At 38.4% G+C, this 24,281-nt stretch overlaps 1 protein-coding gene across 1 annotated transcript; it reads right to left on the bottom strand.

Moving 5' to 3' along the window:
* Positions 1-10,399: 10,399 nt before the first annotated feature.
* Positions 10,400-23,246, bottom strand: LOC103510064 (transmembrane protein 245). Its single transcript, XM_026824230.1, has 13 exons — positions 23,026-23,246; positions 20,635-20,675; positions 19,514-19,920; positions 18,993-19,171; positions 18,149-18,470; positions 17,731-17,786; positions 17,253-17,529; positions 16,565-16,689; positions 16,112-16,315; positions 15,548-15,640; positions 12,349-12,595; positions 11,611-11,785; positions 10,400-11,051 (listed from the first exon to the last, which is right to left on the bottom strand). The coding sequence occupies exons 3-13, from the start codon at positions 19,911-19,913 to the stop codon at positions 10,889-10,891; spliced, it is 2,241 nt and encodes a 746-aa protein (XP_026680031.1). The 5' UTR covers positions 19,914-19,920; positions 20,635-20,675; positions 23,026-23,246; the 3' UTR covers positions 10,400-10,888.
* Between the last annotated feature and the right edge of the window lie 1,035 nt (positions 23,247-24,281).

Genomic DNA, 24,281 nt, shown 5'->3' with positions numbered 1-24,281 from the left:
AACAAGCTGGGCCCGTCCCTCCGGGAATTTTTTTAGCCCGTAGTTTATTCGATCGTAGTTAAAGAAAATCAGTACCTACCTCTGTGCCTATCCAATTTGTTTAATATTCACTTTATTATTATTATTATTATTGATTGATTGATTGATTTGATTTTACTTGCATGTAATGATTTAAAATCAAGACTACAGTCCGTTCTCCCTTTATTCCTTTAAGTTAAGTCACCCATTCATTTATTGGCCTTGCTCGGCGTAACTTAACATAGGTGACGCTAAAACCGGTCTTAAATTATCAACTGAAGTGTTATCTAAAACTTTCTCGCTTTAAGTTCATACTTCATAGGTCGTCGCGACAAATTTCAGGATCAGAGCTCATTTGTGTAAGAAAATGTGAAAAAGCTTTTTGGTTTTCTGGACAAAATTTGCACCACCACTTTCGTGTTCCAGGTAAAAAGACCTTTAATTTGATATATAGGTCGACCAGTTTTGGATAAGTCCTTCTATGTGGACAGACAGACACACAGACAGACGACACCTAAGCGAATACAATATCCCGTCCCTTATACCTTTTTTTTATTACTATTGTAATAATAAAGGAAGGACGGATTAAAAAGGAAGAGGATTTTTTAAAGAGGTTTGATAGAGGGAACTGTAACTGCTAAAAGTCTTATCGTCCAGAAATCGAAGGGAGGAGGAAGACGGGTAGGAAAAAACCAACCGTTCCGAGAACGAACATTATCCGTTCAGGATAAAATTCGGCCCGGGCGGGAATCGAATCCGCGGCCTGGCGCTCACAAGCCAGACGCGCTACCAACCAAGCTAACTAGGCTGACCAGCCTAGTCTACATTTTAGAGTAATTTTTCTATCACGAAGATTGGTTTTATCGTACTCTGGTTGTGGCCAGATTCAACTCACTCACTCTTATCGAGCCAAACTCTGGGTGCTCCGCCACTCTTATCAATGACTCAACAGATTCGCACAACTCATGACTCACCACCATGCAAATATACAATAACACGCGGACTATAAATATAACTCTCAACTCAGTGCGTTTTATCACGGGAAAAATTCTCTGGAGATAGCTACCTACATAATACGAATATAAGCCACATAAGTATAGGTACTAACAAATACTTTACAGTTTCCCTGGGTCCAAACCCTCTTTTTTTAGTGCAATTACCTAGGTACCTACTCATATCTAGATACTTAGGTACCATGTTACCAACCTTTTTTTTACCAAATTAGATTACGAAACCAAACTAGGTATGTTGAAGTATGTAAGTATAGATAGGTAGGTACACAAACATATGATTAATGATTAACCTAATAAGAGTAGGTAAGTATTAATAATTCGTCAATCACAGCCACTCTGACAGCTCATGATAATGTCATTAAGGTTTTAGTTAGACTGAACTGAGAACTTTTATCACCACATTGCTAATTACTTCAACACACCTGACGGTTGTGACACACATCTCATGTTATGCCAAGATTTTTTGACAGATTAAAAAAAAAAAGATGCGTCCTACCTAGTTCTAAAGCATTTTTAAAGAGGTTTGATAGAGGGAACTGTAACAACGCGGAGGTCTTAAAACATCCCGAAATCAAAGAGAAAAGGATGACATCAGTGTAAGGAGAAAGCCAGCCATTCCGAGAACGAAAGTTATCTGAGGATAAATTCCGCCCCGGGCGGGCATCAAACCCGCAATTTTAAAGCTTGAACATTGCGTTTCGCGGATCTCTGTGCTTTCATCGGTAAAGGGACTTTTCAGTCCTATAAACAAGGTATATTCTATTCATCCAGCCCCTCAGTAGGTAGCCATGATACTTTTGTTAATAGGCTGCTCAAAGGGACACAATACTTCCCAGTTGGCATTTATTAAATAAAAATAATGATTAGCAGTCTTTCATAGTGTCATGACCACTGTACTGACTAGACTAGACCGTAGGTCTACAGTTAAACAACAAAAACAACAATTCAATGAAATACAGGTGAGCCTTGAAATTTTCATTCTAGCATTCCACAATCGATTCGAAACATTTAATAGAGAATCAGAGGTAAAACATTCAATTTTTAAGGTGTTCATGTCCCCCCTTTTTTTCAATTGAATTATTATTTTTTTCTCGTAAAGATTTTTTTTTTTTTTTTTTTTCAAATAAGCGCTTATTGAATTTTGTAAAAAAAAAAAAATCTTACTGAATTTTCGTATCTTCCCCTATTGAATTTTCATATTTTACTATTATTTTTTTTTTCTTATTGAATTTTTATATTATTCTCTTATTGAAATTCACCGTCTTGCTTTGACCTCCAAAATCTCGATGTGACTCCGGGAATGAAGTCATCATCTTGTTTGGAATCACGGCGCGAATCCAAAATACCATCAACAACAAAAATAACCACACAATAGGTATTCATTATGAAAGTGTTCAACCACTGGCCATTGGCTATATTACATTATCTATTAAGTTCCTGACGGGCTTAACTCCATACAGTCCATACACAAAAAGTCCACGCCGAGGCTTGGGTGTGGGGGGTGAACAGCCCTAAAGGATGGGTTAAGCTACTACGAATCTACCCAGTTCCTGACGGATCGTTGATGTTGGGCCAACACTCACACTCCGACTGTTGGCCAAACCTGGATGCCTAGATCTGTTACGACTTCGACCCAAGTCTGTCAGACCGCCGCGCCGGAAAGTGTGTAGTGGAAGATGCTTCCGACTTCTAATAGGTTTCTCAGACGGGCTGAAGACTGAAGTCAGAAGCTTTTTCCGCTACACATTTTCCGGTGCACGGTGGTGTGGCAGACCTTGATCTGTCCGTCAGCCACAACGTGAGAGACCGACCTTTTAAGATCCGTTAGTTGGTATCAAAAATAGATTTGCACACCGGAGGTTCCAGCTTCAATTCCCGGCAGAATCTATTTTCTTCGGCTCTGTTGCGTGGAATACGAGGTAGTTGCCCGTGGTTGGTATCTGAATGGGTGCTGGCTATTCCCGGCCCTATTCAGGCTGGATGAGGTTAATGTGGGCGGGTAGCTTGCCGCCGAACGAAGGGTAAAATCCCCATCACTAAAAACCTCAAACCTTAGCACTTACCTATGTATAGTTACTAGTTACGTTATACCCCTGTCAAACAAACAAGTTCTCGTGTCGTATGAAGATTGAAGACCTTCTGTGGTGTTGTATGCCTAATATAATTGCAGAGTACTTAAGACACTTGGAGGGTCTATTCTCAAACTGTGGTTTACTCGTTCGTATGTCTGTGGGAGATTTTAGGTCTACCTAATACCACACACACTATCAGGTAGACCTGACAGGCGGACCTTATCAGTTGTACCTGTCAAGTCTATCTGATAATGAGTGGTTGGCCTAAGTTTTTCGCCTTTATCAATCTAGTCCAAAGCCAAAGCATCAGAGCTGGACTTCCATTGATTTGAGAGGCACTGACTCCATACCTACAGGCTAGCCTTCAAATGACATCATCTCTGCCATAGATTCAGAGTCTTCGTCATAATATTCAAAGCCATAGACCCATAGTACATAATGCATAGAGTATTTGCTGCACAGAGTTTATGATTCCTTATTTAGCTGGGCTGACCTAGATTATGGCTTCGACACTTTCACTCCCGCATCCGGTAGATTTTTGACAGACTCTACACTCTACAAATAGGGTTATCTTCTCATGTACATAAACAAGGCCAAGGGGATCAAAGAGGGTGAACTCCAAAGTTCATAGTATGGCCCAGGATATAAGCAGGAATTGTAGCGTTCTCTGCGTTCTCTTAACCCAGAGGCCTTGGTTCGTGGTTCCTGCTCGTCAGATGTTTTACCTCCCAGATGAAAATATGATACGGTCCGGTGAGTTTTGTAAACCAAAACGTAGTAACCGAATTATTTAATAGTAGGTACTTGTACTTACTAGTAAATACTAAATACATAGGGTACCTACATAATTATTATGTACCTGATGCCTACCTAGATAAATACAATATCTAAATAACAGAGGAACTTATAACCTACATACCTATAAGTAGTTGGATACTTTCTTTGAAGAACAATAAACTCTTTGCCTAAATTTTTTTAAAAAAATACGCCCTACTCAAATTTCAATTGGTGAATATTTTAAAATTCGTTTCTACCTACCTGCCTACTGAGCCTCTATTTTCTTGTGCATGTGAGACTAATACTAGATTTGTAAGTTTGTATTATTGTGGTCAAATTCTCATATTGAGGACAAAATTCCGTGCCTCGGTTGGTATTGAACCCACGCCCTCCTGGTTACCAGGTGAGCGTTTTGACCACTGACTGGAGCAGAGCCATCACCTAATTTTCGCGAGCAAAATGTAGCTTTAGCCTTCGTAAAAACGTAAAGTTGAAGGCTTAATTTTCATTTCCTTTTCTTTTCTCCCCTAAGAATGTGACTCGATTCTTATATTGGGTCAGTTTGGTGTATGTACTCTCATAATAAATGGCTCACCATAAAATAATGGACCTGAAAGTCCTAAATTAATAGCTATGAAAATTTATTTGACAATAAGAAGTTTGGAGGGACAAGGACTCTGATTGTTATAGTTTCCCTCTGTAAATAACGTCAAAAAAAAAGTTTGGAATAAGGAGTTATTACCTTTAAAAGTTCAGTTCCCGACCGGAGCGAATTTTGTCCTCAACAGATAAGGTTCGTTCTTGGAACGGATGGCTCTCTCCTATCCTATAATTCCTATACCTACCTGTCCTTCTTTTTCGGGACAATAAGACCTAAGCAGTTACAGTCCCCTCTATCAATCAAAACACTTTTTCCAAACGGCATCAATGTTCTTTCTCAGGTGTAACAACAACGTTTTTTTTTTTTTTTTTTTTTTTCGGATGTACCTACATAATTACCTACAACACGCTATAATTTCATTAGGGATAGACACAGTTCTTGTTGTTATTTTTCATTACTTTCTATTACTACAGAATTTTTTAAAGGTTTTTCCCTTCGTTCCTCTTCCCCCTTTTCCTATCTCCGCCACTTACTTTACGAGTTCGAACTATCAACACCAACGCCACTGTAATGGTGCCGTCGAAACCATTAAATAAGTTTTGTCTGGACATACCTACCACTGTTATTTCCTATCCTGTTCTGATTGTACAAGTGGGGTCTTGATTTGTTTGGGCATGATCTAAGAAAATAAACTAGAAAAATATCTATAGCTCCGCTCCGTGGGGCGCCAGGCCGCGGGTTTGATTCTCGCCCGGGGCGGATTTTATCTTGAACGAATAATGTTCGTTCCCGGAACGGCTGGCTTTCTCCTATCTTGTCTTCCTTCTTTCTTCGATTTCGGGACGATAAGACCTTAGTAGTTACAGTTTCCTCTATCATCAAAACAACTCTTACATAGGGAATTTTTTCAAGTAGGTATATTTTAGTAGACCTTAGCCTTAACAGCTCTCTTTCTAGGTATTATAGGCACCAGCTATTTAGCTCACATAAAGTAAAGCCTCGGTTTTTGTTTCAAGTTAATTTGAATGAGCCTATAGCCCCAGCAGCTCCCTTGGTTATTTTGTTTCTGATACACCTAACTCCACGTGGAGTCAATTATGAAAAATATTTCTACGTTAACCTCTTTGGTCTTCCTCCTTAAGAATTCTGTACCTTCCTACTTCACCTACCTGCAGTGCAATAGTCATAAACAAAAAGGAACGCGGCATACAAGGGATCAGGAAGAGATTGCCTTAACATATAATAATTATTAATACTTCATCTACCTAGGTGGTGTAGTGCTTAAGACGCTCGCCTGGTAAACAGGCGGGCTCGGGTTTGATCCCAGCTGAGGCATAGAATTTTATCGTTTATTTGAGAAATCAACCACACAATAGAAGAAGGGAGACAGAATAGGAGAAAGCCAGCCGTTCCGAGGACGAACATTATCCGTTCAGGATAAAATCCGCCCCGGGCGGGAATCGAACCCGTGGCTCAGTGCTTACATGACAGATGCGCTACCAACCAAGCTAACTAGGCTGGCGATGAATATTTTGTTGATTATGAAAATTTTATGTTGATTATGAAAAGATTATGTTGATTATGAAAAGATTATGTTGATAATGAAAAAAAAAATGTTTCTCTATAGGTAGGTACAAGGTACATTACTCTACAGACTCTCTCGATTCTTATATTGGGTCAGTTTGGTGTATGTACTCTCATAATAAATGGCTCACCATAAAATAATGGACCTGAAAGTCCTAAATTACTTGGGAATTTACTTGAGAATAAGAAGTTTGGAGGGACAAGGACTCTGATTGTTATAGTTTCCCTCTGTAAATAACGTTTAAAAAAAAGTTTGGAATAAGGAGTTATTACCTTTAAAAGTTCAGTTCCCGACCGGAGCGAATTTTGTCCTCAACAGATAGGTAAGGTTCGTTCTTGGGACGGATGACTCTCTCCTATCCTATAATTCCTATACCTACCTGTCCTTCTTTTTCGGGACAATAAGACCTAAGCAGTTACAGTCCTCTCTATCAATCAAAACACTTTTCCAAAGGGCATCAATGTTCTTTCCCAGGTGTAACGAAAGGGCTGCAATTACATAGATTGGCTGGTTTTGCCATTCAGAGTTTTGGGTGTTGCCGCTCTGATCTCAAGTTCTGACTGGCGTCATCATGAATATTTTTTGATTATTAAAAAAAAAAAAAAAAATGTTTCTCTATAGGTAGGTACATAGGTACATTACTCTACACTCTACAAATAGGGTTATCTTCTCATGTACATAAACAAGGCCAAGGGGATCAAAGAGGGTTAACTCCAAAGTTCATAGCATGGCCCAGGATATAAGCAGGACTTGTAGCGTTCTCTTAACCCAGAGGCCTTGGTTCGTGGTTCCTGCTCGTCAGATGTTTTACCTCCGAGATGAAAATATGATACGGTCCGGTGAGTTTTGTAAACCAAAACGTAGTAACCGAATTATTTGATAGTGGGTATATCTCTACTTGTACTTATTAGTAAATACAATAATACATATAGGTACATGATTATCATGTTCCTAATACCTACCTATATCCTATATGTATACATACAATATCTAAATAAGGTACCTACGTAAAACCTACATACCTATAAGTAGTTGGGTACTTTCTTTGAAGAACAATAAACAGATAGGTACCTACCAGGTTATAATACCCAACTCTTTGCCTAAAAATTTAAAAAAAATACGCCCTACTCAAATTTCAATTTGTGAATATTTTAAAAAACGATGATGATCTTCGTACGACTGTCACGATACATTACAATTGTCCCCAGCTTTAGCCATGATAAAAAAACATGAAAAATAAGGAAAGTAAAAATCATTTCCTTTTCTCCCCTAAGGATGTGAGTCCTCTAGATTCTATAGAACACCCTAGATAATTATGTAGGTACCTATCTACTGACTAACGACTTTTTTTATATATATATAGATTTCGGGTGTAACTATGGGTCCACAACTTCCTATTACCTACAACACGCAATAATTTCATTACGGATAGACACAATTCTCGAGCTTTTTTATAGGTTTTTTTCCCCTTCGTTCCTGCCTCCCCCTTTTCCTATCTCGGCCACTTCCTTTAGAAGTTCGAATCATCAACACCTACGCCACTGTAATGGTGCCGTCGAAAACATTAAATAGGTTTTGTCTGGACATATGTACCTACCACTGTTATTTCCTATCCTGTTCCTATCTCACTCACACTTTCCTTCTCTCCGTATCATTTTCTCCCTCTCACTTTCTTCCTGTTCCTCCATCTTACCCTTTCTCCCTGCCTCTCCCTCTCTAAAACGTTCACTTTCCCTCTTGGTTACATTTTTCCCTTTACTATCTCTCCCTCCCTCTCCCTGTTGCTGCCTTTCTTCCTCCCTTACACTTTCTCCCTGTCTCTCCCTCTCTAAAATGTTCACTTTCCCTCTCCGTTACACTTTTTCCCTGTCTCTCCCTCTCTCGTTATTGTCTTCCCCCTTATCCCTGTACAAAATATTTTATTCCAAGAATCTTACGGGAAGTTTTATTCTCTCTCCGTTGTCGCCTAGCCTATAGGTACTTACCACTTTCTTTCTCTCCCTACATCATTACGAGTATGTGGTAGATATACATACCTACCTAATTCTTCATCTTGGTAGTTGAAAAAAGTACCTACCTACCTATCGCCGAAAAATAGGTCAGATAGAGCTCTCATGACTAAAATCCAGAAAGAAATTCCGCGGCATCCTTTTCGGATGAAATACTGTAGTAATCGGTACTTTAATTAGGTATATGTACTAATTAGCGTCATCATCATCATTCAATTCATATGTGAACCTGCCCAGCTCATAAAATGAAACAAATTCGGGATCAGACGATCAGATACCACAAAATTGAAAGATAACGATTAGCGAATTGTTTGAGATGTATCACTTAACTGGTTAACTCTGAGGAAGATAAATATAGGGTAATAAATTAAATGGACTGCTCTTAAGACAAATATAGGGTAATAAATTGAACGTACTGCTAAGGCTCAAGTAATGACACTCTTGACGTAAAATTGGACACAAATATCCTGGACGGTTCGTTCTCGGAACGGCTGGCTTTCTCCTATCCTGTCTTCCTTCTCTCTTTGATTATTGAACGGTTAAAAAAAAAAAAAAAAAAAAAAAAACTTACCAAAATTGGTTGGCGAATTTCTTAAAGACAAAAGCAGGGGGAAAACTCCAAAAAGATTCTCCAAAAATTCCGGACCGAAAAAACTGACTAAAATAAATTCCAAACACAAAGTTACGACGATGTTTCCAAGAGAAAAGCACGAAACGAGCGGGCGAAACTCAAAGAACTGATAGGTGATATGGATACTTGGATAGAGAACGCACAAGGTTTGTAGAGAGAAGTGTGGGATGATATTCCAAAAGTAACTTTGGAAAGAACGATGATGAAAATATTGTGAAGAGAGAATGAACACAAGGGCAGTTCGATCAGCCCAAACTGGGGGCCCCGCGCCTTTGAAACTGCCCCGGGCCCCGCGGGGGGCTAATCCGGCCCTGCTGTTCCTATCTCACTCACACTTTCCTTCTCTCCGTATCATTTTCTCCCTCTCACTTTCTTCCTGTTCCTCCCTCTATCTTACGCTTTCTCCCTCTCTCAAACGTTCACTTTCCCTCTTGGTTACATTTTTCCCTTTACTATCTCTCCCTCTCCCTGTTGCTGTCTTTCTTCCTCCCTGTCTCTCCCTCTCTAAAATGTTCACTTTCCCTCTTCCTTACACTTTTTTCCCTGTCTCTCCCTCTCTCGTTATTGTCTTCCCCCTTATCCCTGTATAAAATATTTTATTCCAAGAATCTTACGGGAAGTTTTATTCTCTCTCCGTTGTCGCCTAGTCTATAGGTACTTGCCACTTTCTTTCTCTCCCTACATCATTACGAGTATGTGGTAGATATACATACCTACCTAATTCATCTTGGTAGTTGAAAAAAGTACCTATCTACCAATCGCCGAAAAATAGGTCTCTCATGACTAAGAATTCTTTTCGCGCTTTCCGCGGCATCCTTTTCGGATGAAGTAATCGGTACTTGAATTAGATATGTAGTATGCACTAATAAATGAATAAATTATTTAAAATAAAAACCATATTCGATAAATGAATAGGTACGTACAACTCAATAAATTTGAGCGCATAAAAAAACAACTTACCAATTGGTTGGCGAATTTCTCAAAGACAAAAACAGGGAAAACTCCACAAGATTAACAAAAATTCTCGACCGAAAAAACTAAAATAAATTCCAAACACAAAGTTACGACGATATTTCCAAGAGAAAAGTACGAAACGAGCGGCCGAAACTCAAAGAACTGATAGGTGATATGGATACTTGGACTTGGATAGAGAGCGCACAAGGTTTGTAGAGAGAAGTGTGGGATGATATTCCAAAACTAACTTTGGAAAGAACGATGATGAAAATATTGTGAAGAGAGAATGAACACAAGGGTGCTGGATAAAAAAAAATGAAAAGAAAGAGACAGAGCAGGGAAAAGAAGACGAGGAAAAAGAGAAAGAAGGAGAACAAGAAGAAAAAAAAAAGAAAGAAAAACGGACGGACGGACGGCAAGAAAAATGTTTGAAGAAAAGAAGAATGTGTTTGAAGTGAAAAATATTCCGGAAAGAAGTGTTAATTCGCACGCAATTTGCCCATTATTATTCTATTAGGTATTATTATTATTCAATGCTCTGGAAAATTTCGAGTAATAATAATATAATAATAATAAGGACACACAAAAAAAAAAAAAAAAAAAAAAAAAAAATAGGTAACGATCATCTTCAGAAAAAAAAAAAAAATCAATCCCTATCTTGCGACTAGTTATTAGTAAAGCTTTAAGCTTTTTTTTAAATAAATAAGGAGGTAAAAAATAAATAAATAAAGAGGTAAAATAAACAAATAAGAGGTTTCATGTTGCAAATTGTTCCTCAAAATACCCAGGACATTATATTGAGGATGATAGTCCATAGATCGGCAAAGAATTGAACCCACGCCCTCCTGATTACCAGGCGACCGTCTTGACCACTACATAATCGAGGACGGTTTACTCATTTAGTAGTCGTATCACCCAGAAATCCGTGGTTTTACACTCTTTATTTTGGAGTCCTCTAATTTTTTAACCAATTTTTGTCCCTTTCTAAATTAGAGGTTGACTTGCCAGAGAGGTCTTAGACTGTGGAGGTCAGAAAATCTGTTTAGTGTAGAATAAAGTTCGGGTGGGAATCGAACCCGCGACCTAGCAATTGCAAATCGACCTAGGGAATCTGTTTAATAGTTTGTTTTAGCATTTATTTTGAGAGGGGACTAACATTTTAGGTCCTTGCCCTTAAAGTTTGTTTGTTCTTTTAATTTATTCACCAGGGGCGGAATTCCGGATGGGGTTAGTGGGCAGGCGTGGGCAGCGAGTTTTCCCTCATGATAGACGTGGACATGTTGACGATCACGAATAGACAGCAGAGGAGGAGCGGGCCTATGATAGCCCCCTCCATACCCAGCCAGAACACACCCCCCGCCACTGACAAGCCAGTGAGATAGGGGTGACCTCTGTGAACAGGGAAATGAACTAATAAATATAATATGTAGTAAAAATTAAATTGATCGAATCATGAAATATTTGTGGTGAAGAAAAATCTTTCACAACTTTCTGGATATCCCAGTATTTTAATTGCCTCTTTTGCAATCGAGTTCCATATTTCAATAAACTTTTTACTCTGGTAATGCCGCCACGGATAGCTTCTCGATTAAAGTAGCTCCTCATTTGTCTTTTGTGGTGAAGAAAAATCTTTCACAACTTTCTGGATATCCCAGTATTTTAATTGCCTCTTTTGCAATCGAGTTCCATATTTCAATAATTTTTTTACTCTGGTAATGCCGCCACGGTTAGCTTCTCGATTAAAGTAGCTACTCATTTGTCCTCATCAGGTTGAGAGCACCCCAAACTCCAAGCACAGAGCCGAAAAAAATTGAACCCAAGATTTGATTTCCATGAAATTGGTAAAAATGCACAACACAATTTGGGCTTATTGGGAGCCCCGCAGTGACACTTTTATCTACTGAACTGAATGATATCTCAAGATCACTAAATTCCTATTGTTATACTTACCCCTGTATTTCATTAAAGATAGCCGTGTCCACGAAGAAGGTGGGTAATATTTGGAAGAGCAGGAGGAAGAGAGCCTTAATACGGTTCCCCTGAGCCAGATACAGGTCCAGTACTCCGGGGACACATGCCCAATATGGGCCCAGGATAGGAATAGCGGCCAGAATGGAAGCGATAGCTGGGAATAAAATGGGAAATGTTTTAGTTAAAATTAATAATTGAAGGCAGTCATCATCATCATCATGGGCAACCGTTATCTGTCCACTGGTGGACAAAGGTCTCTTCTTCCTTCCTCCATTGAATTGTATCAGTAGTCAACAGTCATACTTAGTTATATTGGTCGCATAGGACTTGGTATAAGTAGGGCCATCAGCTTTAATAAACGCCCTTGGTCACTGCGACCTGGTTAAATCTTTTGTGACACATCGCATAGGACTTTACTTCAGCAGTAGTCTCACCTTTTCCCGTGTACAGACGGGGTCGGCGTTTTTCGTCAGCCTCTCAACCAGCCCTAACTAGGGTGATTGCTTTGGACAGACATTTGGTTTTGGCTACAAATTTTACGAGTGGATGCCCTTCCCTCTCAATCCTTGCTATTTCTTTAGCAAGGGAAATTCAGGCTGGTATACTTCCTGTTTATAGTCCCCCAGCCAGACTTAATAATAATAGTAATAGTAAAAAAAAAAATCGATTTTCCCGTGTTAAGGCCTTTATTAGAATAAATTTTCATTCATGTTAAGCATGAATTAGGCGTAAATATAATAATCAACATGTTATCTATCTCTATTTTACCTGGCGTTTTCTGAATGTGATCGAGGAAAGTGGACCAGCTCTGGGACACGGCCCCCGACGATACTTTGGGTCCCATCGGGTCCGACTCTAGGGCCGACATGAGCCAGGCCTGGTATATACGATCCCACAATTCCAGGGCCGTACTCTCAAACTCTGCCACCTTCTCTTTCTTCACCCCCCTGAGTATGTTAGCTACCTGGAATAGAGAAGAACATTAAGCAGAAGGTCCCGTATTGTACTTTTGTACCTGGAAGAGAGAGAAAATGGGAATGATTAAAAAATGTTCTCTTTGTACCTACTACCTACCTACACCCTACACATTGTCCTAAGTGGGTAAGTACTTACTTAAATGATGTGTCCTAAGTGGGTAAGTACTTACTTAAATGATATGGGTAAGTACTTACTTAAATGATGTCTTTATAGTTCATAGAGAGGCAAAAACCTATTATCAAAAATCACACTTGTTATAGATAAACTACCTATGCATTTTTACCCAGAAAATATTGTAGTGTAGAGAATATTTTGTTCAGACAGATACTTAGAGGATTTCAATGAATTCATGTTCTTGATCAAGGTTTTATCATGAGAACACATTACATTAAAATAAATTAAAGGGATGAGTTTGATCAGAAATGTACCAACGTGAAATATAATTACCTAATTAATTCCTAAGAGCACAAAATAGATGATGCAAAAATACGATAGGTACCTATTATAAATTATAAGAAACTTACATGCTTGTGACCTAACTACACTACACAATTATATTATTATTATTTTCATGTACCTAGGGAGTACATAACATGAATTTTAAAACACGAAAACAAAACAATATTTTATTTCGTCAACACTACGTCTTATTGCAATGTTTTCTGTTATTTATTTTTATTATTTTTTAAAACTTTTTCTTGCTTCTTTACCTCCTCTTTTTCTCTCTCTCTCTCACACACCCTACATTGAGGCTTTGACTTTCTAAAAGAAAAGAAGGCAAGGCACATGTTGAAAGAAAAAACGAAATACATCTCTCCCTTTGTCCCTTTCCACTCGCCCTCACAAAAAGTACCTCCCTCTTACGAAATGCAAGGCGCCACAGAAGCGTGCAACAAATGGGCCATAACGGGTGGTGAAGCAATCTAGCCCATGGATGCTCCAAATTATGAGCAATATGAGCCCATATTGAAGATATTTCTGTAAATATGCATTATTTACGTACCTAGGTACTATGTAAAATTAGTGGCCCTAAATGCCGGGCCCCCCGCGCCCCAATGCGGGGTAGGTTCTCATGTGAAGTGCCCCTCCAATCCTGGGACACTTAGATTGAATGAAGTCATAAGGTCTGTACTGAGTGGGATGACTGATGTGTCATACAACAGGGTGAACCATTGACCGACAGAGTTACGGCCCGATTTTTTTTTTTTTTTTTTTTTTTTTTTTTTTCTTGGCCATTGCCCGACAGATTTACGGCCCGATTTTTTTTTAAGGCTTTCATGGCCGTTTTTATTTCGTTGAAAGAGCTGCTACATTAGATTCGTATGGTCTGTGTCGTAGCATGTCCATTCCGTAGGACCTATGTCCCTCATCAGATGGACGAGAAAAGACTCAATACCCCTCATCTCCCATTCTAAATAGGCCATTCAGGTGTTTGGTCAATACGAGAACGCCAGTAGCCCATTGGAAAATTTGCAATCACAAGAATTATTTTTGCCTACTCTGGGAATCAAACCCGGGCAAGTTCTGCATTGTAGGCAAGCGCTTTACCACTGGATCAACTGTGCCTTCTAATGTATCTTCCTCTTTTTCTGCACCCGGTACAGTATGTTAGGTAGCTTTAAATACCAAGCTCCAAGTTATCATTCAAAACTATACATCCTTCGAGGTCTAAGTCCAAGGTCATGGTATGATAGTGTACCAGGGAACCCGAAGGTGTGGGTTCATAAGATTTCCATAAACTTAGGAAGGTTAATACCTACTCGTATTTGAATATTCTTTTTGTTGTGATAGAATAGAATAGAATATACCCTGTTTATACTGCCAGAATGAGACTGAAAAGTCCCTTTACTCCCGCAGTCTAAACAAGGTCTCATGTATTTGATACAGAATAGGTGTATGTTTTTATAAATTAAAACCTTGCTTAATTTTTTTTTTTTTTAAAAGATGAATTTCTGATTGAAGATAAATTTCTGTATCTGATTGTACAAGTGGGGTCTTGATTTATTATTATTATTATTATTATTATTCAATGCTCTGGAAATTTTCGAGTAATAATGAACTTAAATGCCTAAGAAACTACCACTCAACCCTTACAGCCCTCTTAAATGCATTCTGATCAAAGTTTGTTATATCTTGGAAGGTTCCAGTTTTGTAAATTTGAAGTTGTTCTGTATACCTAATATCATTTGGTTCTCCTTTCAAAGTCTGTAATAATAAAACTACATCTAATATATAAATGTATAAAATAAAAATGCTCGATTCCAGTGATTTTTGTTATAAAATTATACATTGTCATAAAATTGTAAAAAAAAAAATCTTTATTGGCGTTAAAAAAATAAAATAGAAAAATAGCATTGCAGGTTCTAAAATAATAGTTACATCTATCAAAGAAAAGTCCCTATCTAAAGGTAATTTCACGTTGGGGAATTTTTGGCTTTTGACACTGTTCTTCTTAAAAGCCAAGACCAACAAAAGTCCCATTTTCTTATTCGCATAGAGGCAGCACAGAGGTGATTTTTTTCCTCTTTGGACGTAATAGCCCGACCACACTTGCTGCAACGGTCACTTATGTACATATTTCAGACTGCCATTAACCACCTATTTATTTCAGAAGATAACCATTCTGAAATTTCAGGCCCACTTATGTATTTCAGACTGCCACGGACCACCTATTCAGCCATTCCGACAACGAACTTTATTTGTTGAGGATAAAATCTGCCCACTTTGCTCGATCGACCAAGTCGGTATTGAAATCGATTACACACCATTTCGAATAAGGTAAGAAAAACCTATTTACCTATACGTCAGCCATTCCGACAACGAACTTTATTTGTTGAGGATAAAATCTGCCCACTTTGCTCGATCGACCAAGTCGGTATTGAAATCGATTACATACCATTTTGAATAAGGTAAGAAATACCTATTTACCTATACGTACCATTTTGGAAATGCCCACGCGTCCATAAGTGTACGTGTTGTTCAGTACAGAGTCCATCTTACTCTCCCAATCCTCAGGTAGATATTGCATAACCTGACAACGAAATGAGAATAACAGGGAGGAATTTAAATCATGTTAAGCATGAATGCTCGTCACAAATGTCATTCCCTAAATGTTACAGCTCGCTAAAATTTTGTGACTTGATTTGGACTCGAACCACCAGCCTTCAGATCCAGAGTCCACCACGCTAACCACTAAGGTTGCCTAATGTGAATTATAGTAAGAAAAATGACCGAGTCACTCGGTGGACATTTACATTGAACCAAAATTTCAATAACTGTGAATATTCCATCATTCCCCAAATAGGTAATATAGAAATGCAGCTCCTCGATAAATTTTGTGTCTTGATTTGGACTCGGACCAGCAACCTACAATAAATTTACAAAAAAAAAAAGTTCCATAAATTTTCAATTAAAGAATAATTTATTACTTTCTATTACTAAAGTAATGAGAAAGTATTTTTCAATAAATTTTCAACAAAAGTTCAATAATATTTCAGCTCACCTCCGGGTTATGAACCAAGGTCTGGTTGATAATGTTGCCGCCTATCTTCACCATATGAAATGTCTCTGCATACGCTTGTATCAGGAAGAACAGGGTGGCAAATATCAGAATGAATATCAGGCCCAGGATAACCAGAACCGAGGCTATGGCATCGCTAGACTCTTGAAACATGGCCAGACACCAATGTCTCCATAGAATATTCATCTGGAAAAAAAAAAATATATTAAATTTATTTAAAAAGGATTTTTTTAAAGAGGTTTGATAGAGGGAACTGTAACTGCTAAGGTCTCATCGTCCCGAAATCGAAAAAAAAAATCAGGTAGCCATACCTACATCATATAGGTATGTATCGAAATTGAGGCTTTTCATTCCACTTTTGATTTCAATGGAATAAAAAAAGAGTAAATAAATAGGTAATAGTATTATAAAATAATACATATTGGTATAGCTTACCTTCCGTATATTATTGAGAGGTTGGGGAAATATAATGTGCTGGCGCGGTTCGAACCATTCCTGGAAATGTGTCTTGAGTTTCGTCACCTGATCATGCATTGAATCGTACAGGCCAAATGTGAGACCTGAAATGATGAAAGAACCTGGTGTGATCATCAGGAATTTGGATTTTCCATAACATTACGGAACTACCAGAATTGTCTAGCTAGGGGACGTTAAACAGAGAGTAGACTAGCGTCTGGCTGTGAGACTATAAACAGAGAAAAGTAAATCTACCCATAACCAGCCTAGCTAGCTGGCAGTACTTCAAAGGGTTCTCTCTGCTTTTAAAGACCAAGCACAAGTCCTCACGATGGTTGACTGCGGTTCAGGAATCAGGAACCAATTAAGCATGGCTAGAGACCATCACCCCGGTGTATGGCAGATAAAATAGATATCTTTTCTTTATTTTACCATTACCATTCGGCGAAAGCTAAAACGGCTAATACAGCAACAACCACTCGGTCACAGATATGGTCGAGTGGTTCATTAAGCATGGCTAGAGACCATCACCCCGGTGTATGGCAGATAAAATAGATATCTTTTCTTTATTTTACCATTACCATTCGGCGAAAGCCAAAGCGGCTAATACAGCAACAACCACTCGGTCACAGATATGGTCGAGTGGTTCCTAAAAAGTAAAACTTACACATGTGTTTGACAAGATAAATCATCTCGAACAGCAGAAATATACAGAGTAGGTACAAATTCTGCAGCACGGCCGCCAGAACACAGAAGCACACCACCCAATAGATATAACTATCACTCGTGTGTATACAGGGTGACTCCGCGCCCTGCTCCCAGTAGGGGGCCCCCTGTAGAGGACTGGAGGCGGGGCATTTGTCCAGGAGGAACGGGTCGGATTGGGATCGCTTCTGAAGTTTCTTGTTAGTCACCGCTCCCGAAGGCTTGGCGGAATTTTGTGACTGAAAAAGAAAGGTCCAATTTTTGAAAATGGATATGTGACTGAATAAGAAAGGTCAAAAAAAAAAAATTAAATTGGATTTTCTTACTTTGAAATGAAAACAAAAAAAAATGTAACTTCGGTCTTTGCATTTTGCAAATATGTTGAGTGTTGACGTCCTAATGATGCCATTTTTGGGTTAGGATAAGAAAACTTCATTTACCTGCAAACTGACATCTGATTGATCCATGGTCTCTGGCTCATATTCAACATCCATATCTGAAATTTATAATTCAAGATATACATAGATCAACTGAGAGCTGGGGGTTTAAAGTCATTGTATGGTCTTGGTCTGTATGAACGTCCTATTGTATGTGGAGTCTGAAAAAGCCAACCGCACGAGATTGCCTGGATAGTTACCCATTCGCATACCAACCACGCGCAACGTTAATATCGCTCCTGGTCGAGGGGAAAAAATTGAAGAACGCTATCTAAAACATACCCTTGCCTCGACGCAAACTAAACACTTTTAAAGTATTTAATACCCAAAAAAAGGGAAGAAAAAATGCATTAATACCTAATTAATGTTACCGACCCACTTTTACGTGGGTTAAAGCATGTAAATAGAAAAAAAAACTTACCTTCTGCTCCATCATAGTACCACTCATACAAACACCCAGCCAAGAATAGCAGCTGCACCAATATTAACAGTACAGATTGTATGAACGGACCAAAAAACGAAGCAACGTAACACGATAACGAAAACCAAAAGAAAAGCGACAAAGCCTTCAAATAGGGAACATACTGGTCCTCGTTTTGTGCTGTGCTTTCGTATTGCTTAACTTGTTCAGTGTATTGCTTATCTTGTGCTGTGCTCCCTAAAGGTTCTGTAGGGGGAACAGGGGAGGGGTTGACTTTTTGGAAGTAGATCAGAGATGCGTAGGCGATGCAGAGGAGAAGAATCTGTAATGTAAAAAAGAGGAAAGATTTATCTTATATTATAAAAACAAGATTTTTCATAAGAACTTAAAGAGTTTTTTTCTTTTTTTTTTCTATCAGTGAAACAACTTTTGAAGTAGACTAGTGTGTGTGTTCTGTGTTTTAACATACCCAGCTCAATCAAATGGGCAAGAAAAGACACAATACTTCTCATTTAGGTGCTGGGTCTACATGAGAACTTTCTGTATTGCAGGCAAGCACTTCATCAGTGTTTTTTTTTATTATTATTTCTATTATTATTATTATTATTTTTAATGAGTTATTTAAGTATTTGCCGTTTTTATTTTCTAGCAGTGAAACAACTTTTAAAGTAGACTAGTGTGTGTGTTCTGTGTTGTAACATACCCAGCTCAATGAAATGGGCAAGAAAAGACACAATACTTCTCATTTAGGTGCTGGGTCTACATGAGAAGTTTCTGTATTGCAGACAAGCACTTCATCACTTAGCTAACTGAGGGCCCAAGATACTTAACCATAGATACTTACCACAGAGAAATGTTGAACCAAAGAAATCATCGAATATATTACAGAGATAAGTGAGGAACAAATGTACATTGTGATGAATAAAATGGAAGGTATGTAGAAGTAGATGAATATGATGGATATCCCTGCTCCCAAGATGTGAAACATGTATTGAAGTTGGCACATGTATTGTACTTTTGTACCTGGAAGAGAGAGAAAATGGGAATGATTAAAAAATGTTCTCTTTGTACCTACTACCTACCTACACCCTACATATTGTCCTAAGTGGGTAAGTACTTACTTAAATGATATGGGTAAGTATTTACTTAAATGATGTCTTTATATTTTATAGAAAGACAAAAACCTATTATCAAAAATCACACTTGTTATAGGTAAACTACCTATGCATTTTTACCCAGAAAATATTGTAGAGAAGATTTTGTTCAGACAGATACTTAGAGGATTTTTTTTTTAAATCCTATTTGAGTAGAACAACCAATGTTTAATAATTATACTTCTTTTGGTAAGTAGGTACCTATACTTACCAATCATTTCACTCACAGAGTCCACAAGCAGAACTGGTACATAAACTGTTTGCAGCAACATTGAATGAGATTGCATTGACTTGACATAGTGTTTGAGATAGTTGGATATGATTTTCTTTGTCGGAAACAACACAGTGCCACAAATCAAAGCCCATAGGAGAGGTTTCAAAAATGATTGCAATATCAAATACACTCCATAGGAAGTACAAGAGCATACTGTGATAATGAGTAGTGCCAAGCCATTGTACAAGGCTTGCTTGAATGCCTTCTCATGACCATGAGGTATGATGTTTGATTCTATATTGCTGAGAAAATCTTTAATGGACGATGTCTCTGGGGAGAACAGTTTTAAATTTGATCTTTTGAGTGATTGTGATGACTGTGCTTGCTGTTGTGCCATAGCTGATTCATTCATGTTAAGCATGAATTAGGCGTAAATATAATAATCAACATGTTAAGCATGAATTAGGCGTAAATATAATAATCAACATGTTATCTATCTCTGTTTTACCTGGCGTTTTCTGAATGTGATCGAGGAAAGTGGACCAACTCTGGGACACGGCCCCCGACGATACTTTGGGTGCCATCGGGTCCGACTCTAGGGCCGACATAAGCCAGGCCTGGTATATACGATCCCACAATTCCAGGGCCGTACTTTCAAACTCTGCCACCTTCTCTTTCTTCACCCCCCTGAGTATGTTCGCTACCTGGAATAGAGAAGAATACTAAGCAGAAGGTCCCGGGTTCGGTTCCCGATCAACAAAAATTTGCGAGAAAATAATAATAATAAAAAATAATCGACACACACTTTTTTCACAAGGTTTGATAGAGGGAACTTTAACTGGTAAGGTCTTATCGTCCCGACAGCCAAGAGAGAAGGAATACAGGATAGGAGAAAGCCAGCCATTCCCATAGCTGATGTTTAGGTTGGACAGAAAAGTCCCAGGAGATGAGGTTCTACCTGGAAAGAATGTGTAAACAAAATTTAACATGTATATTGCTATATATACTGAGAGGTTTCAGACAGCAAAATATCAAGGTCTTGTCTAACACTCCAAGGCTAAAATAGAATGTATGTTCATCCTTGTACTTGTTCATGACTAGGACTTGGCATAGCTGATGTTTAGGTTGGACAGAAAAGTCCCAGGAGATGAGGTTCTACCTGGAAAGAATGTGTAAACAAAATTTAACATGTATATAGCTATGTATACCTACTGAGAGGTTTCAGACAGCAAAATATCAAGGTCTTATTCTAACACTCCAAGGCTAAAACAGAATGTATGTTCATCCTTGTGCTTGTTCATGACTAGGACTTGATACTTTTGATTAGAGTAGTCATGTGTTAGTACAATTTCCAAATGCTTTCTACATTGGTTTTAGCTTTGCAGTGTTGGGAGATAAGAGCTCAAGATCCCTAGTTGCAACATTTGACAGGGTGACATTTCAAGGTCACAGCAGAGCAGATGACAGTAGATACATAGGTGGTTTCTGTAGCACTGATTCATTCATGCCTGCACAACCTAATGACTTGGAAACATTAGATAGTGTCATGTATAACAGTAGTTCGTACATAAACTGACCATATTCGTTGTCCTAAAACTCAAAAGAGACAAAGATCAGAAATAGATACCTAGCCATCCTAGTTAGCTTGGTTGGTAGCGCGTCTGCCTTGTAAGTGCTAAGCCTCGAGTCCGATTCCCACCCGGGGCGGATCCTGAACGGATAACGTTCGCTCTTAGAACGGCTGGCTTTCTCCTATCCTGTCTTCCTTCTCTCTTCAATTTCGGGACAATAAGACCCTAGCAATATTACAGTTCCCTCGATCAAACCTCTTCAAAAAATAAATAAATAAAATTGGATTGAAAAAAAAAAGACCTCCTATCTGATAAATCCTGTATCAGCCCACCCTTGTAGTTCACAAAATGTGTACCTATAATTTTTACCTTGGTAAAGCCAGAGACAGGGGTGAGATTTTTGAAGAATTCCGCTTTCTCCGGTGATCCGTCGATAAGTTTGGTGACTCCGCCTTTCAATGCTTCAACAGCGTTGGGCGCATTTACATCAAGCTCATCCAGGAAGGGGTTTTTGGACAGCGTAAATGCAGCGCAACATAGGAGCACACACACAGACAGCGAAAATTTCAGCGACATTTCGATAACTTGCTAGATGCGTTTTAGATACTTCGTAGTCCCAACACTCAACACTTCTTATAAATGTTAACACGTAGGTATTCTAAATGTTATACCTAAATGTTATAATCTTTTCGTGGATGTTTTTTTTTTTTTTTTTGGGTTTTCTAAATTTTTTCCCAAATTTTTTTAATTTTTTGGGGGTTTTTTTTTTTTTTTTTTTTTTTTTTTTTTTTTTCCAAATAAATATTTAGCGAAGAAATTCGTAAGCACTTGGTCGAGCGTTTGCAAAATGTAGTGATAGAACACACTTACTTCAGAGCTTGTATTAAACTGAACATGAGTGTATGAGTATCAGAGATAAATCATGAACTCTTGCTATAAAAAGCAGAAAAAGCTTGTACATTACTATGTAGGTATAATTCGTATTGTAGTAAATACACATGTGTAATTGTACTAATTGTGTACCTACTACCTATGTAAAAATAATTATGTAGGTACATAGGTAATTATTTATTGGAAAAATAAATAAATAACAATGAAAAAGATAAACCCTAACATTGGCCTGCGACCTATGGTCTGTTTGGTCTAACGAGTCTGACCTGCCTAGATGAAACACGGGCAAATTATACCTACCTATTTATACACAGATATTAAGCCCCGAGGACAAGGGCAAGCTTTTACCTTGGTATAAAAATCATCTTTTAACTAATAGTAAAATTTGAACCACTAAGGTGAGCCACTGAATGAGCTCAAATAATCCTGACAGGCGGAAATTTTCAGCCGTACTTGTCAGGTCTACCTGATCGTGTGTGTGCTCATCAGGTATCAAGGACTTCAAGGAGACCTGATCAGGTGAACCTATCGGATTTGCAGTGTTGGGAGATAAGAGCTCAAGATCCCTAGTTGCAACATTTGACAGGGTGACATTTCAAGGTCACAGCAGAGCAGATGACATAGGTGGTTTCTGTACCACTGATTCATTCATGCCTGCACAACCTAATGACTTGGATTGGAAACATTAGCTAGGTACCTATCCCTCAGTTCTTTTCCTCGCTGCCTTTAAGAATTTCCTTAGAGCTTAATCAGGGATTAATCTACTCACCAATACGCAACTTTTGACATATCAGGCGTTTTTAAATTCGAACATTTTTTTTTTCACTCCACCCTAGTACCTATCCCTCAGTTCTTTTCCTCACTGCCTTTAAGAATTTCCTTAGAGCTTAGAGAATATGACCATTATCATGTGGAGTGTTCATTCTTTCTTATGAATGAATTCATGTTCTTGATCAAGGTTTTATCATGAGAACACATTACATTAAAATAAATTAAAGGGATGAGTTTGATCAGAATGGGTAATTGGGTATTGGGATAGATACTTACTTATTCATACCAGTCCAGCATTTGATTTATGAAATGCGTAGGTAAGTTCAAAGAATGGTTTCTTGTAACTGTATTCCATTTTTCCAGTAGATTACAAGACACAGACGTAGCTTATTTCTTCGTTACTCAAACCAAGCCCAAAATCTCGAAAAATAAACGCTTTTCCCACAGTTTTCAAAACTTTTTTTACCTTTTCCAAAAATTTGAAAAATTTTCACTTTTCCTGGACCTATCGGATCTACCTGATAGCGAGTGGCTGGCCTATAACAACCATCTGAAGAAAAGGTTCGATTTGCATGCTCTTGAACGTTAAATGTCGAATGGAAATATTTATGCATTCATGCAAATTTCACCAATAGATAAGAAACTCATCTAGCGTGAACGACGTAGGTATAGCGGGTTATCAGAGTGAACGGATCAGTGAATGGACATTGAAAGAACCTTCGGCACCATCATGATTGGGAGGGACACAGAGGTGCGAACTATGTACCTACATATATGATGATAAATATAGGTAACTATTTGAAACTTTTTATAGCCTTAATCTTTCAACCCATCAAGTCTATCAAACTTTGCAGAAAGGTTCTTTGTAAAAATGTAGATCAAAAGTCTCCTGGGGGCCGAACCTCGAGAAATGTACGGTTCGGTCGCTATTTAGGGCGAAAATTTTGAAAAAGCGCGAAAATGTTAAGATTTCTCAGGACTTTAGTTTTCGGCCCAAGTCTATCAAACTTTACAGGGAGGAGGTTCTTCATAAATTGTAGATCAAAAGTCTCCTAGAGACCAACCTCGAGAAATGTACGGCTCGACCACTATTCAAGACTTTAGGTTTTAAGAAAGCTCAAAAATGTTCTTCAAAAGAGACCCTCGACCCACCTGCGGGTGCGGTGATACCCTAACCGTGGACCATATATTTAATTGCCACACACATCTACAAATACGCTCCTCCCTCCCCTCACCACCAGCCCTCGATAACAACCCTGCCAACATCGATTCGGCCTTAATGTACCTGAAGGCCATTGGACTATACATATACTAAGATCTAGGTAAACAGGGGACGGCGTGAACGACACAAGTGTTAAAGCGCCTAACTAAAAAAAAAAAAAATGTTCTTCTCCGGACTTTAGTTTTCGGTCCAAGTCCATCAAACTTTACAGAGAAGTTCTTTTTAAAATGTAGATCAAAAGTCTCCTTGGGTCGAAGCTCGAGAAATGTACGGTTCGGTCGCTATTCGGGACACAAGTTTAACAAATTGA

This window comes from Diaphorina citri, unplaced genomic scaffold (assembly GCF_000475195.1).
Source record: "Diaphorina citri unplaced genomic scaffold, Diaci psyllid genome assembly version 1.1 scaffold555, whole genome shotgun sequence".
NCBI classification, from domain to species: Eukaryota; Metazoa; Arthropoda; class Insecta; order Hemiptera; family Psyllidae; genus Diaphorina; species Diaphorina citri.
Note: the sequence above shows the minus strand (reverse complement) of the source record. Positions and strands in the feature narration are given on the sequence as shown.